The sequence below is a fragment of the Chiloscyllium plagiosum genome, chromosome 21 (assembly GCF_004010195.1).
Source record: "Chiloscyllium plagiosum isolate BGI_BamShark_2017 chromosome 21, ASM401019v2, whole genome shotgun sequence".
In the NCBI taxonomy this organism is placed as follows: domain Eukaryota; kingdom Metazoa; phylum Chordata; class Chondrichthyes; order Orectolobiformes; family Hemiscylliidae; genus Chiloscyllium; species Chiloscyllium plagiosum.
The window spans coordinates 52,888,128-52,903,784 of record NC_057730.1 but is presented as its reverse complement, the minus strand read 5'-3'; the positions used below and the strand labels follow the sequence as shown (position 1 = coordinate 52,903,784).

General features: G+C 43.1%; 1 protein-coding gene across 2 annotated transcripts in view; it reads left to right on the top strand.

Annotated features, from left to right (window-relative positions):
- Positions 1 to 15,657, top strand: part of ercc4 (excision repair cross-complementation group 4) — a 63,806-nt gene that overhangs the window by 15,442 nt on the left and 32,707 nt on the right. For both annotated transcript variants that reach the window (XM_043712109.1, XM_043712108.1), the window contains exons 6-10: positions 1,241 to 1,372; positions 3,640 to 3,735; positions 4,481 to 5,078; positions 10,920 to 11,012; positions 11,952 to 12,064. In XM_043712109.1, coding sequence (XP_043568044.1) covers positions 1,241 to 1,372; positions 3,640 to 3,735; positions 4,481 to 5,078; positions 10,920 to 11,012; positions 11,952 to 12,064 — 1,032 coding nt within the window. The remainder of the gene's footprint in view (positions 1 to 1,240; positions 1,373 to 3,639; positions 3,736 to 4,480; positions 5,079 to 10,919; positions 11,013 to 11,951; positions 12,065 to 15,657) is intronic.

The window sequence follows — 15,657 nt, the reverse complement described above, 5'->3', positions numbered from 1 at the left end:
GATGCTGCCTGACCTGCTGTGCTGTTCCAGCAATAAAGTTTCAACCACATTCTATTTGAATCTCATTCGCTTTAAAGAACATTATAGCGCAGTACAGGCCCTTTGGCCCTCAATGTTGTACGACCTGTGAAACCAGTCTGAAGCCCATTTAACCTACGCAATTCCATTTTCGTCCATATGACTATCCACTGATCATTTAAATGTCCTTAAAGTTGGTGAGTCTGCTACTGTTGCAGGCAGGGCATTCCATGGTCTAATGTACTGTATGTCCTGTGAAATTTTCTTTGACTTCTAACAACACTGCCATGTAGGCTTTAATGGCCAAATAAATTTGGATTATGAACCGCAGCATAGCAGTTACAATATTTAATTCAGATCTCACCATAGCATTGTGAAAAATGAGTTCAGTTTGGACAAAAATCTGGCAGTAAAACATTATTGTCAGAGATAGTGACCAGGCTGGTTTGTGACTACAAGCTTAGTTGGTTCACAAAATGTTATTTGGACGAGTCTGTTTGTAGAGGGTAACTGATGAAAGGCATCAGAAAAATCAAATCAGAAATAAATCCCCATTCTCTTTCCCTCTTGCAGTCCCAGCTGCTGCAGTTGTGATGGGAATTAATGAAGTGATTATGAATATTACTGTACTGCTGGCAGACTGATCAACTCACTTCTGAAGTTGTATTTCAGAGTCTTGTCAAGTATCTAGAGGCAGTTTCGTGGAAATCATCATTTTAAAATTTATTTAACAAAAACATTGAGTGATGCAGAAAGAAGATCAGAAAGCTGAGCTTGGCAAAATATATCCCCTTAAGAAATTCCCAGCATAATCTAGATTAGCACTGATTGGAATGAGACTGTGAGACATCTTGCTGTCAATAGTGTATTGCTTGAATGTTTTGCTGTGATGTTTCCTGCAATCCCCTGCTGGCTTTTTAGTGATGACCTGATGGCACCATTGCTGCTGTTGTAGAAGATCCCCCGTTGTACCTTGGAAAGAGTCACAGAGGGATAAAGGTTGTGAGCAGTACTGATGTTGACAGCCAGTGACAGAGTTGTTTGATTATTCAATGGGGTTGCAGATCATTGAACAGAAGGTGGCATCATTCATCCAGGGTGTCCTTGATGCTGTGTCCTTGCTTCCTTGGTGTTGTCTTTCACTAATTAATGAGACCTCGACCCCCCCCCCCCCTTTTGATGCCATGAAGAATAATTAACAAATATTGGTTTGTGCTGACAGGGTGGTTATTTCTGGATGCCAGTAACACAATGTTTGTGAATGCTCGAGCCAGGGTGTACAAGCGTCCAGACACAAAGCTTAAAACCTCAGCAAATATGATAAACACTGAATCAAAAGAAACGGACAAGACAGGTGTGTATTTAATAATCGTTACTATATAATGTGTGCTGGGGCTGACTTAACTGCACCTCATGCAAAATGCTTGTTACGTTTCCTGGGGTTGTGCTGTGTTGATTTCTGTGGAAATTCTGTAGCTTGCTGTGGTCTGGAAAATGATGGCAGTGTACAAACATTGTGTAACCACCCGCCGGTCTGCTGGTTGTGAGCTTTTACTGCTTGACCTGTACTCAGTGATTATCTGATGACCCAGCAGTGACTGTGCCTCCTCTAGAGGAGGGCGAGATAAGACAAGGGCTCTAGTGCAGGGACAAGATGATGGACCCAGCAATAAACCGTTAGCAGACCTGGTCACTTGATACCTGAAATAGGCAACTAGGCAGTGCCTACAAGTGGCACAGTGGCTCAGTGGTTAGCACAGCAGCCTCACAGTGCCAGGGACCTGAGTACGATCCCAGCCTCAGGAATCTGCAAACTCCATACAGGCATTCTTCCCGTGTCTGCGTGGGTTTCCTCCGGGTGCTCCGGTTTCCTCCCGCAGTCCAGAGATGTGCAGGTTAGATGCTAAATTGCCCATAGTAGGGAGGGATGTGCAGGCTAGGCGATTGGCCATGGGAAATGCAAGGTCCCAGAGATAGGGTAGGAGGTGGGTCAGGCTGGGGTAGTCGTTGTTGGGTGGGGTTGGTGTGGCCTGGGGCTGAATGGCCGACTTCCACAGTGAAAGGATTCGATGAATTGACCGGTCAGTGAGGCTGACTTGAAGGTTCAGGAACATGATAATTGCACCTTGCTTGCTCCATAAATCTCAAGCTGGTGCACAAATGACCATTCTGTATCATACAGTACATCGTAGCAGAGCTTGATTCTGTGCAGTCTATGGGACAGGCTGTACAGATCACTGCAGCCCCATAAGGGATGGATAACAATGAGGGGCTCCTTCAGGATTCTATAGCAAGCATCTGTTGGAAGTTTCACAATCACTTTCTTCGACTGAGCTTCCTGACACTTCATGGTCCCTTCCCCTCTCCTTCCTTCCTTCATCTTAGCATCTTTATCATTTCTTCTTCTGACCATACTTTGAATTCTTATCTACCAGCTCCAGCTGCCCCTCCCCATTAGGTGCAGCTGCTAGGACAGGAATTAGGAAGCTGCTCACTGCCTACTGCCTCCTGTTGGTCAGTTATAAACCCCCAACCACCTGGAAGCCAGTAACCCAGCTGCTGTACCCAGTGTATCTATGCTATCCTGAGTTTTGGTAGGTAGGTAGGTGCCTACTTATGAATTAGAGTCATACAACACAGAAGCAGACCCTTTGGCCCAACCAGTCCATGCTGAACATAATCCCAAACTAAACTCGTCCCACCTGCCTGCCTTTGACCCATATCCCTCCAAATCTTTCTTATTCATGTACGTAGCTAAATGCCTTTTAAATGTTGTAATTGAAACCCCATCCTCCACTTCTTACAGAATTTCATTCCACTCACAAATCACAAAAATCAATCTAAAAACAAAAATACTCATGTCCTTTTTAAATCTTTCTCCTCTTGCCTTAAACGTATGCTGCCTATTTTTGAAATCCCTTTCCCTAGGGAAAAGACACCTGCCATTCACCCTATCCCTGCCCCTGCTGATTTTATAAACCTCTATGTGGAAACTCCTCCACCTCCTATGTCTCAAGTCCAACATCTGGACCTGAGAGTATGTCAACCCGGTAACATCTAAAGAAAGCCCTGAGGAATTACCCCCGTGCTGAGCTTGTTCATTCAAAAGGTGAGAAACACCATGGGAGAAAAGAAAAAGAATCCTTATCTGCTTCAAAGGAGTGGTTTAACAATCTCTGACTGGATTCATCTTTATAAGGAGATTGAGCAGCACAAGTCCTGGTTGGTTGTTAGCCTCGAACATTCCTTCAATGGTTTGAAATGATCGGTGGTGAAGGGCACTGCCACTTGGCATCTTGGATTGCAGGTTCAATTTTCCTGTACTCCAGTACTACAGTGAGGTAAAGCCAGCTGAATGTCACCCACCTCCATACAAAAGGGAAGTGGCCATTCAAATACCAGTCTCCAAAAGGGCACTGTTACCTGACTCTCAACACACCAGCTACAGAGCAACATTGTCAAGGAAGAATCGGTTCACCAATCTGTCACCGAGCCTAGGAGGCAGAAAAAGGAGACCATTTTATATACAATTCAGAGTTAGAGACAGAATAACTGGGCAGTTAGTTGAAACTGTCAATAACTTGAGCGCACCGTTGTTTTTGTTTTACATTTACTTTGAAGAAAAGGATCTCGTCCTGGAGCCAAATCCAAAGTGGGAAGCATTGAGTGAAGTCCTAACAGAGATAAAAAGAGAAAATGAGTCCAGCGAAGCCTCCGGTAAGCTGCTGAACAGCTGAAAGAATTGAGCATTGACTTTGTCTTTGCCTAACTCCAGAACTCTGTGTTGGCAGGAGATTATTGGAACCCTGTGAGAATGACGACTCCAGATGGTGGATGCATCGACATCAAATGGTTTAAGCTTTTTATGGGACAGCTGGGGCTGGAACACGCAGAGAAATTGTTCTTGAAATTTGGATGAAAATTGGGTTTGTTCAGAAATAGTAAATGATTTATCAGTCAGGTATATGTTTATGTAAAATATGTTTCATTTTATTGCACATGAGAGTCATACTTTTTTTTTTAAACAAAGCTGCTGCTGGAATGTAAATTATTGCCAACGGTAATGTGCCAGTAATGTTTGCTGTCTAAACATGCTCACTCCTTACTTCCACAATGAGGTGGACCTAATTGAATCAAATGAAACTGCTGATCGGTGGAATGATTATATATTTGGATTTAAATCTGGGCTTTGCAGACTGTACGTCGTTAGTTGAAATAATGGAGTTACAAGCTCCAAGGTAACACCTCCATTGCAAGGCCTCATCCAATCAACACCTCTGGTTTCCTGCAGTATAAATTGTTGTGATTGATTGAAACTTGAAATTCTTGTATTTGTCCTGATGAGTACAAGCGAGAAAGCTTCGGTGGTATGTCTCTTTTCGCGATGTGATCTGATATTGTAGGCAAGTGTTTCTTCATGAGCCTGGTTGATTACAGCAGTGTTTTCTTTTGCTGCCTCTAGGTCATGTGCTGATCTGTGCCAGCGATGATAGAACCTGTGCCCAGCTGAAGGAATACATTACTGTTGGAGCAGAAGACTTGTTAATGAGACTGTATAACAAAACCTTCGGGAAGAGCGAAAAGGCAGAGGATGCTGGGGAAACCTGCATAAAGGATAGGAAGCCTGGCAAAACCAAGGCGAGATCAAAACCTAGCAATGGGCCAAAGCTGAAGAAAGCAAAAGCAGAGACAGCTAAAAACAGGAGGAAGCCAGAGTTGACTTTGACTCAAATGGTAGGAAGAGAAAATGATGAAGGTTCTGAGAAATCAAAGGAAGGAGCGGGGGAAGGGGAGAATGAAGAAAGTGTTAGCCCAGAAACCGGCAACGAGGAAGCTCAATCAAAGGGTGTGATTGCAAAACTTCCAACAGATGCCTGCTATGGAATCCTGAAGGAGCCCCTCATTGTTATCCATCCCTTAAAGGGCTGCAGCGATCCGTACAGCCTTTCCCGTGTACTGCACGAAATCGAGCCCCGCTACGTCGTACTGTATGATGCAGAACTGTCATTTGTTCGTCAGCTGGAGATTTACAGAGTGAGCAGGCCTGGCAAGCCTCTCCGGTAATACTATTTACAGAGCTCTTGAGCGTGAAGTTTTTAAAATTCAGAATGAGAGCCTTCCGAGCAAGCCGTATTGAATATGCCCAATTGCGATCACCTTTTGGAAGCTATTGTCTTTTAATAGCTGATCACTTCAGAGAGGGTTAGGAGTCAACTACTTTTTTTTTGTGGATTAGTATCCCCTCGAAACCATTGTTGAGAAAGGAAATGGGCCTTTGTATTCAATTTCCAACTTGTCACAATCTGAGGTGCACTCTCACCAGTGTGGTGCTAGTTCAGTATTGTAACTGTTCCACTAATGTCCCATATCTTGAACTCCACTGGAGTTCCAAATAATTTTGCACGTCTCTTTGGTTTTCTCATTCTGTGGACTATAATTGCAAGCAAGCCCTACCAGACTGCCTCTCCTAAAGAGTTCGACGTAGGGTGTAGTTCAGAAATCGTACTTTCACCTCTGAATAAATGTTTCTGATTTGGAGTCACATTGCAGTGACTTGAGCACATTATCCAGTTTGACACTTCAGTGCTGCACTGTCAAAACTCTTCAGGTGAAACATTAACCTGAGGCCTGTCTTCCCTCTCAGCTGAATGTAAAATAAAGCATGGCACCATTCCAAGCGTAACTGGCGGGTTCTTCTGCTTCTAAAATTTATTCATGGTCCCAAGTCCTTAACAAAAGTTTTCTGATCACATATTTCATTGCTGGGATTTTGCTAATAGACCTACATATGTACAAGTTACGAACAGGAGGAGGCCACTCTACTTATCAATCCTCCTCCAACACTCTGAGGTCCTGGCTAATCTGATTTTTCTGTCTACATCTGATAGCATTTTACTCACTTTCTCACCAAGAATCTATCAACAGCTGCCTTAAAAACAATTTAAAGTTTTGCTTCCATCATCTTTTGAGGAAGAATTCCAAAGACTCAGACCCTCTGAGAGAAAGAAAAGCAGTCCTCCTCTCTGTCTTACATGGGTGACCCTTTATGTTTAAACAGTGACTCTGTTCTAGATTACCTCAAGAGGAAACATGCTGTCCACATCCACCTGGTGAAGACCTTTCAGGATCTTGTGTTTCAAACAAGCTGCTGTGTACTGTTTGAGATCCCAGCAATATGCTTCACCTGTTCAACCTTTCCTCACAAGACAGCCCACTCATTCCAAGTATCAGCCTTCTAAGAATTGCTTCCAAAGCATTTATATCCTCCTTTAGATACGGAAGCTAGTACTGTGCGTAGTATTCCTTCCCAATGGCATGAATAGCTGGAATATGACCTCCCTACCTTTGGATTCAGTTCCCCTCTTGGTAAACTACATCATTCTATTAGCTTTCCTTGTTAACTTGCTGTTACCTGCGTATGAGTCAATTGCGTTTCATGCGCTAGGGCATGCAGATCTCTTTGCGTCTCCAGAGTTCTGTCATCTCTTGCCATTTAGGTTGGCAGGATGAAGTCAAAACGCACAAAGTGGCCCATTTTATATTTTTCCACACTGTACTCCACGTGCCATATATTTTCCCACTCTCTTAAACCTATCAATATCCCTTTACAGCCTCCTTTTGTTCTCTTCCCACCATACCTTCCTAAATGTCTTTGTGTCATCAACTAATCTTGCTACTATACCTTTGATCCCATTCTCCAAATCATTGTTTTCTTAAATTGTAAAGAGTCGAGGACCCAGTGTTGATCCTTATGACTCACCAGTTATTACACCTTGCCAACCAAGGGATGGCTTATTACGGCTGCTCTGTTTCCAGTCAATGAGCTAATCTTTTATCCACACAAATATATTACTCCCTACGCCATGAGATATATTTTTGTCATGGCTTTATCAGACACTTGGAAATCTAAGTGCACTCCATCCATTGGTTCCCCTTTATCCATAGCATGTTATTTCAAAGAACTTCAATAAATTGATTGAACATGATTTTCAGAAAATCATGGTGGTCCTGCCTGGTAAGCTTGTATTTTTCTAAGTGCCCTGCAATAATATCTTTAATCATAATTTCTAACGTTTTGCCCACAAAAGATGTTAGACCTGTAGTTCTCTGCTTTCTTTGTCCCTTTTTGAGTAAAGACATTATATTCTCTCTTTCCCAGTCTAATGAAATCTTCCCTGAATCCAGGGAGTTTTGGAAAATTAAAACCAGCGAACCAACTGTGTCACTAGACTTTTATTTTTAGACTTTAGGATGAAATCCATCCGAATCTGGAAACTCCTCCGCCTGCAGCTCCAGCGATTAGTTCAGTATCACTTTATTAGGAATTGTAATTTTCTGCTGTCCTTCCTTTCCTTATTTACAGTTACTTCTGTCCTCAGTATTGGAGACTGTCAGCTCCTTATTTTCATATGTTAACTCCCCAGAGTCACTTTCATAGGACTTTAACCTGTTTCGTTTGAAAATATTTATAGATACGTTTCCAATCTGTTTTGATATTTCTGACTTGAATTCTCTCCTCTTTGATTTTTTTCCACTGTATCAATCTTTAAAGTCCAATCTTCTGACCTGCCAACCACCTTTGCACAGTCACATGCCTTTTGTAGCTTTAGGATCTTTCTCGTTTTCAGATTCATCTATTGTGTGTTTTCTGAAAATATTCCAGGCTTGGCCCCTCTATCTGTTCCTAACACAATCTGTTTTTATTTCTCATATTAATAACTTTCTCTCTTGCCTTGTGTCTATTCTTTGGTTGACCACGTACAGTCAGCTGTACAGCATGGGAAAAGACTTTGCTGTCCAAATCGTCCAGATATCCTAAATTAATTGAGTCCAATTTGCCAGCATTTGACCCATAGCCCTCTAAACCTCTCCTATTCATGTATTGATCCCTCCCACAGTGTTTAGTTTAAATCCCTGTCTCCTTGTCTGGTTATGCACCTTGCTGGAACAGCAGCCCCAAGGCAGTTCAAGTGTAGACCATCCCAATGATACAGTTTGAGCCACACATTCATTTTTCCTAATCTCATTTGCCCCTGTGTTAGTTTGCACTTGGCTCTTTTAATAATCTAGACATTATTAACTTTTGGGTTTGGCTGCTTAATTTGTCTCTAGCTCTTCATACTGACGATGCAGAGTCTGTTTGATGTCCTACTGGTATCATTGGTACAGCAATGACTGGATTCTCTGTCTCTCATCGTCAGTTCCTCTCTAAACCGGTGTTGTGAATCCAGGCACCAAACAGCCAACGTGATCCAAGATGAGAGGACATGGATTTAAAGTCATTTAGTTTAAAAAAAAAGCAAAAGCAACACGAAGAACAACTCTTTCAAGTGCTTAGGGTGTGGGAACTACTGCATGAAGGTACGGTGGAAGTAAGTTTGATCCAGACCTTCAAAAGATAGTTTATTTAAAAAGTATTGTCTATTGTGCAAGATTGTTGGGAGATAGGAGGGGAATGAGACACTCACTCAGAGAGCCAGGGTAGGGGCAATGAGCCAAACAGCCTTCTGCTCTCATTCTAATAGCACTTCTTGGATTCAGGATCCTCCTGAGTTCCACACACATTCATAGTTGACTCTGCAGCAGACAGTTGTGGGTGCTCCATCATTGAAGATGTACTGAGGTTGTACAGGTCGTTCTGCTATAACATGCGTTTCATTAATGCAAATTTGCTGTAATGCGATTTGACCAATTGGGGACACTTTTAAAGCATCTGTTGGTTATAATGCAATTCTGGCCCCATTAGTGGAAATAGTGCTGCTATTGTGCAATTTTCTTATAACACAAGGTTGCTGAAGAACCGTGTTGTAGCAGAACCGACTGCAATTGTTTTACTTTTAGACCGTAATGAAACCCAGAGACGTGGGTTGGGAAAGTGGACTTGAGGATCAGGCATCTTTATTAAAAAGTGTAATTGGAATGAATGATCAAGAGGTTTCTTGTGTGACAATCTTCATATAAAGACATAACATTACTTCTCCCATCATTCTTGATGAAAGATATCAGATTGTGCAAATTAAATTGTTTCCAATTAAATGAGCTCGAGGTTGCCAATTGGATCTGGACACCAGTTTGCTGTCTGAGTAGGAAAGGAGGAGGCTGCTCCCACTATGGTAATTACTAACGGAATTCGGGAAAATGGCTCTATTCATCTTCCCATCCTATTTATAATATTATTTTCTGCACATACTTCCCACAGCTTTAGAGCCATAGAGATATACAGCACAAAAACAAACCCTTCGGTCCAACTGGTCCATGCCAACCAAATATCCTAACCTAATCTAGTCCATTTGCCAGCATTTGGCCCATATCCCTCTAAAACCTTCCTATTCATATACCCATCCAGCAAGACATTGGCTCATTCCGCGCACTCTGCCACTGTACTGAAATAAAATAAAGAACCTCCAGATGCTGGGACAAATCAAAACAGAAATTGCTGGGGAGGTCTGGCAGCTTCGGAGAAGAGAAAGCAGAGTTAACGAGTCCATAAAAGTCACTGGACTCGAAATGTTCACTCTGTTTTTCTTGCTCTGTGGATGCTGCCAGAGCTGCTGAAGTCCTCTGGCAATTTCTGTTCCCACGTGTGCCACTTATCACTTTTGTGTAGCCAACTTTCATCAAAACGTAAAGCAGCCGTCGGTGGCGGCTCACCCATCCCTGCATTAAACCTGCACCAGGAATTCCAGAAATGAGGAGCGGCTTGTATCTGCTATTGTCAATGCTGCCTAATCTCCAGCCCATTTATTACCTTGTAGAATATCCAGTGTAGGATTCCAGTTGCCTGGGAGCTGTGTTAAGGTGAATGAGGAACTTTCACATTGACTCTGGCATTATTTGCTCTGCGGAACTACCAGGTTCATTTGTAACTGTCAACGAGCCCGAGTCTGAGACTGGAGATTTTATAGCTAAATTGTGCTTATGGTTGTTAAACCTCGGCCATAAATAAGCAGGACAGTACTCTGTAGCAGCTCACTGCATCAATTCAATAAACTCTGAAAACTTAATGCGTTAATAAAGAACATAAATTACTTGGTGCCACAGAACTAGCTCCATAGATTCTGCATGTCGTTTCTCTTTAACTGTTTCCCCACTTACATCTGAGTGCTCCGTCTTAATAGGTACAGGTGATCCAGATTATTTACCTCCGTTCTCATCTCACTGCTTCATGCCTTGTGCTGAGAAAAGATGGGAGTAGGGCTTTGAAAACAAAAGCCTAATTTGAGACTATTTAACACTCCCCCTCCGCTCTGTTGCCCCTTTCACTTACGCACAGCTTTGCCCTTGGCCTGCTGTTATCTTGTTCAGTTTAGGAACACTTTTCATTGTTCTGTACTTACTGTGCTGTTCTTTGTTTGAAATACTGAACATTTCTTTATCCAGAGAGTGGTTACAATGTCAAATCTGCTACCGTGTGGGATAGTTATGGCAAATCGCATCGATGCCTTTTAAGAGAACAGTAGATCAAGGGAGAAGGGAATTGACACGTGTTAGTGAGATGAGGTGTCAGGATGCTTGTGAGAAGGAGCAGGTATAGTCTGTCAGGCCAACGGGCCCGTTTCTGTGCTGTATGGTTTTTTTGTAACCGAGTAAGTTTTATTTGTTTCTCCCACTCATTCATTCATGTGAACAAATTGGAAAATGTTTTTTTGCAGCAGCAGCAGCTTGGTGATCAAATTTATCTCCATCAGAATCATTACTTCAATTTCCCACAGTTAACGAGGCAATCTGAACACTAGCAGTGTGACTAATGCAGCTGACTCAAAGGGATATTGTGCCAACGTAACATAAACATTCCGCCTTTCCCTTAACCTAAGCATCAGTTGTGTACGTGTTTCCAGATGAATCATTAGGTGTATGTGTGATGCCTGAAGGCCTGATATGTTGGAATTAATTTCTTTCAGAGTTTATTTTCTAATATACGGAGGCTCGACAGAGGAGCAACGTTATCTGACCAAGCTGAGGAAAGAGAAAACGGCTTTTGAGCTTTTGATAAGGTAAACAAGTAGAAATGCAGCTTCAGTCAAGTCTGTGAGCAAAATGCTTTGTAAAATTAACTTAAAGTGAGGACCAATTTGCCCTTTTATTGCGGAAATGTCTTTGTAACTTTCATTGAACATTTTAGCCCACTCTATTCAATTGTTAACAAAACCCAAGGAGAGTAAAATGTTGACAGAGAACCCACTTATTCAGTTAATAAAAAATATTAACATTCCTCACTTGCAGCTACAGATGAATGTGACTAATCAAATTCAACAAAATGGGGACCTAGAACACTTAATAGGCTTGTATAATTCTCTAATAAAAATCTGCAACTCATCTTATTTATGACAATAACAGCTAGTAAAATTGTCTGCTCTCTGAACTCTCCATGTGTTCCTGGAAGGGTTTTGGCTTGTATGTATCAGAGCAACCTTCAATGCATTTACTTGCAGGCTTCCAACTAAATAAATCTTTACAAGAAATTCCTTTTGTATTTCTCTTAAATGCTGTCATTTTGCTGTCATTTTGCTGTCATTTTGATTTAATATCGAGGTCTCTCTGTAATACCTTTTTAGTTTTTTCCCCTTCCATTAACTTTAGCAGTAAATGCTATTTACTGAATCTGCCCACATTATAGTGGACTAATGCAATTAAAATAAAGGGGGACCCCAATTTTCAATCATCCAACTTATAAACACAATCCCACACAGGCTGTAATTTTAAAGGTCTAATATACGAACATTTCCAGTGCTTACAACTGCTCCTTTCCATTGACCTGCATTGTGTTCCCACGTGCATACAAGTCGATTTGCAAGTGGCCTCTGGAATGGAACCCATTTGCAACCCATGGACTGCCTGCATGTTTACGAAATGTCTTTTCTTTAGGAACGAGGACTTCTTAAGCTGAATGGGAAGCATTCTCTAATATGGTTCTCTACCCTGCTAACGTTTAGGGAGAAGGCAATGATGGTGATCCCTGAGGAGAGAGAGGGAAGAGATGATTTAAACCCAGACCTTGTGCGAAGTGTTGCCCCAGCAACTGCTATTGCAGACACGAGGAAAGCAGGTCTGTGTAAACCCTGAAAGCTCTTTATCTTTGTGAATCCGAATCTGAAAGTATCGCCGGGATAAATCCCTGCATTGTACGGTCTGAGGTGGATCAGTTTGATTTAGTATTGAGTTGCATTCACAATTTCCTCAGCTGGTGAAGTAATCCACACCTGCACGCAGGGAGAGAGTGAGGACTGCAGATGCTGGAGGTCAGAGTCAGAAAGTGTGGCACTGGAAAAGCACAGCCGGTCAGGCAACAGCCAAGGAGCAGGAGAGTCGACGTTTCGAGCATAAGCTCTTCATCAAGAATGCTTGCAGGCAACAAGGCACTAAATCTAAGATGATAGTTAACAGTTGCACCATACGTGGCACATTGGCTTAGTGGTTAGTATTGCTGTCTCACAGCGTCAGGGACCCGGGTTCGATTCTACTCTCTGACGACTGTCTGTGGAACAAAGAGCAGAGAAAACTTACAACCCAGGAAGAGGCTGTTCGGCCCTCCAAGCCTGTGCTGATCCAAATCAACTATCTAAACCTATTGCCCAATTCCAAAGGATCTGTACCCCTCTGCGCCCCACCTACTCATGCATCAGTCCAGATACACCTTAAATGAATCAACCGTGCCTGCCTCTGCTGGCAACGCGTTCCAGGTACCTACTACCCCCTGTGTAAAGTACTTTCCGCGTGTATCCCCCTTAAACCTTTTACACCTCACATTGAATACATGACCTCTTGTTATTGAATCCTTCACCCTGGGAAAAAGCTTATCTCTATCCACCCTGTCTATACCCTTCATGATTTTGCAGACCTCAATCAGGTCCCCCCTCAATCTGTGGAGTTTGCACATTCTCCCTGTGTCTACATGGGTTTCCTCCCACAGTCCAAAGACAGGCAGGTTAGTCATGCTAAATTGCCCATCGTGTCCAGGGATGTGTAGGCCAGGTAAGTTAGCCATGGGATATGTAGAGTTAGCGGGATAGTAATGGACAGCGAAGAGGGTTATCTCAGCTTAGAACAGGATCTGGGCCAATGGGCTGAGAAGTGGCAGATGTAGTTTAATTCAGATAAATGGGGCCAATGGGCTGAGAAGTGGCAGATGTAGTTTAATTCAGATAAATGCGAGGTGCTACATTTTCGGAAAGCAAATCTTAGCAGGACTTGTACACTTAATGGTAAGGTCCTGGGGAGTGTTGCTGAACAAAGAGACCTTGGAGTGCAGGTTCATAGCTCTTGAAAGTGGAGTCACAGGTAGATAGGATAGTGAAGAAGGCGTTTGGTATGCTTTCCTTTCTTGTCAGAGTATTGAGTACAGGAGTTGGGAGGTCATGTTGCGGCTGTACAGGACATTGGTGAGGCCACTGTTGGAATATTGTGTGCAATTCTGGTCTCCTTCCTATCAGAAAGATGTTGTGAAACTTGAAAGGGTTCAGAAAAGATTTACAAGGATGTTGCCAGGGTTGGGAGTTTGAGCTACAAGGAGAGGTTGAATAGATTAGGGATGTTTTCCCTGGAGCGTCAGAGGCTGAGGGGTGACCTTATAGAGGTTTACAAAATTATGAGGGGCATGGATAGGATAAATGCCTTTTCCCTGGGGTGGGGGAGTCCAGAATTAGAGGGCATAGATTTAAGGTGAGAGGAGAAAGACATAAAAGAGACCTAAGGGGCAGTTTTTTCACGCAGAGGGTGGAATGTGTATGGAATGAGCTGCCAGAGGAAGTGGTGGAGGCTGGTACAATTGCAGCATTTAAAATGCATTTGGATGGGTATATGAATAGGAAGGGTTTAGAGGGATATAGGCCGGGTACTGGCAGGGGACTAGATTGGGTTGGGATATCTGGTCGGCATGGATGGGTTGGACCGAAGGGTCTGTTTCCATGTAGTACATCTCTATGATTGTAATCTCATTGGAGCAGCGAGGATTAAGCGGTGACCTTATTGAGGTGTTCAAAATGATGAACAATTTGGACAGGGTTAAAGGATATTATGTTTCCACTAGTTGGTGTGTCAGTACCTCGGGGTCTCTATTTCAAGATTGTCAGCAAGAGCTAGGAGTGAGATGGCACATAACTGTCGGGATTTGGAATGCACTTCCTGGGAGGGTGGTAGAGATGGATTCCATGCGAGGTTTCAAAAGAGAGATGGGTATATAGAACATAGAACAGTACAGCACAGAACAGGCCCTTCAACCCACGATGTTGTGCCGACCACTGATCCTCATGTATGCACCCTCAAATTTCTGTGACCATATGCATGTCCAGCAGTCTCTTAAATGTCCCCAATGACCCTGCCTCCACAACTGCTGCTGGCAACACATTCCATACTCTCTCAACTCTCTGTGTAAAGAACACACCTCTGACATCCTCTCTATACTTTCCTCCAACCAGCTTAAAACTATGACCCCTCGTGTTAGTCATTTCTGCCCTGGGAAATAGTCTCTAGCTATCGAATCTATCTATGCCTCTCATTACCTTGTATACCTCAATTAGGTCCTCCTTTTCTCCAATGAAAAAAGTCCGAGCTCAGTCAACCTCTCCTCATAAGATAAGCCCTCCAGTCCAGGCAGCATCCTGGTAAACCTCCTCTGAATCCTCTCCAAAGCATCCACATCTTTCCTATAATAGGGCGACCAGAACTGGACGTAGTATTCCAAGTGCGGTCTAACCAAAGTTTTATAGAGCTGCAACAAGATCTCATGACTCTTAAACTCAATCCCCCTGTTAAAGAAAGCCAAATCACCATATTCTTTCTTAACAACCCTGTCCACTTGGGTGGCCATTTTAAGGGATCTATGTACCTGCACACCAAGATCCCTCTGTTCCTCCACACTGCCAAGAATCCTATCCTTAATCCTGTACTCAGCTTTCAAATTCGACCTTTCAAAATGCATCACCTCGCATTTATCCAGGTTGAACTCCATCTGCCACCTCTCAGCCCATCTCTGCATCCTGTCAATGTCCCGCTGCAACCTACATCAGCCCTCTATACTGTCAACGACACCTCCAAACTTTGTGTCGTCTGCAAACTTTCTGACCCATCCTTCAATCCCCTCATCCAAGTCATTAATAAAAATTACAAACAATAGAGGCCCAAGAACACAGCCCTGTGGAACGCCACTCACCACAGACTTCCAGGCAGAATATTTTCCTTCTACTAACACTCGCTGTCTTCTGTTGGCCAGCCAATTCTGTATCCAGACAGCTATGTTCCCCTGAATCCCATTCCTCCAGACCTTCTGAATGAGCCTACCATGGGGAACCTTATCAAATGTCTTGCTGAAGTCCATATACACCATATCCACAGCTCGACCCTCATCAACTTTTCTAGTCACGTCCTCAAAGAACTCGATAAGGTTGGTGAGGCATGACCTGCCCCTCACAAAGCCGTGTTGACTGCATTTAATCAAGCCATGCTCTTCCAGATGGTCATAAATCCTATCCCTCAGAATCCTTTCTAACACCTTGGCAGACGACAGATGTGAGACTGACTGGTCTGTAATTGCCTGGGATTTCCCTATTTCCTTTCTTGAAGAGAGGAATTACATTTGCCTCTCTCCAGTCCTCAGGTACGACTCCAGTGGAGAGCGAGGATGAAAAGATCTTCGCAAGTGGC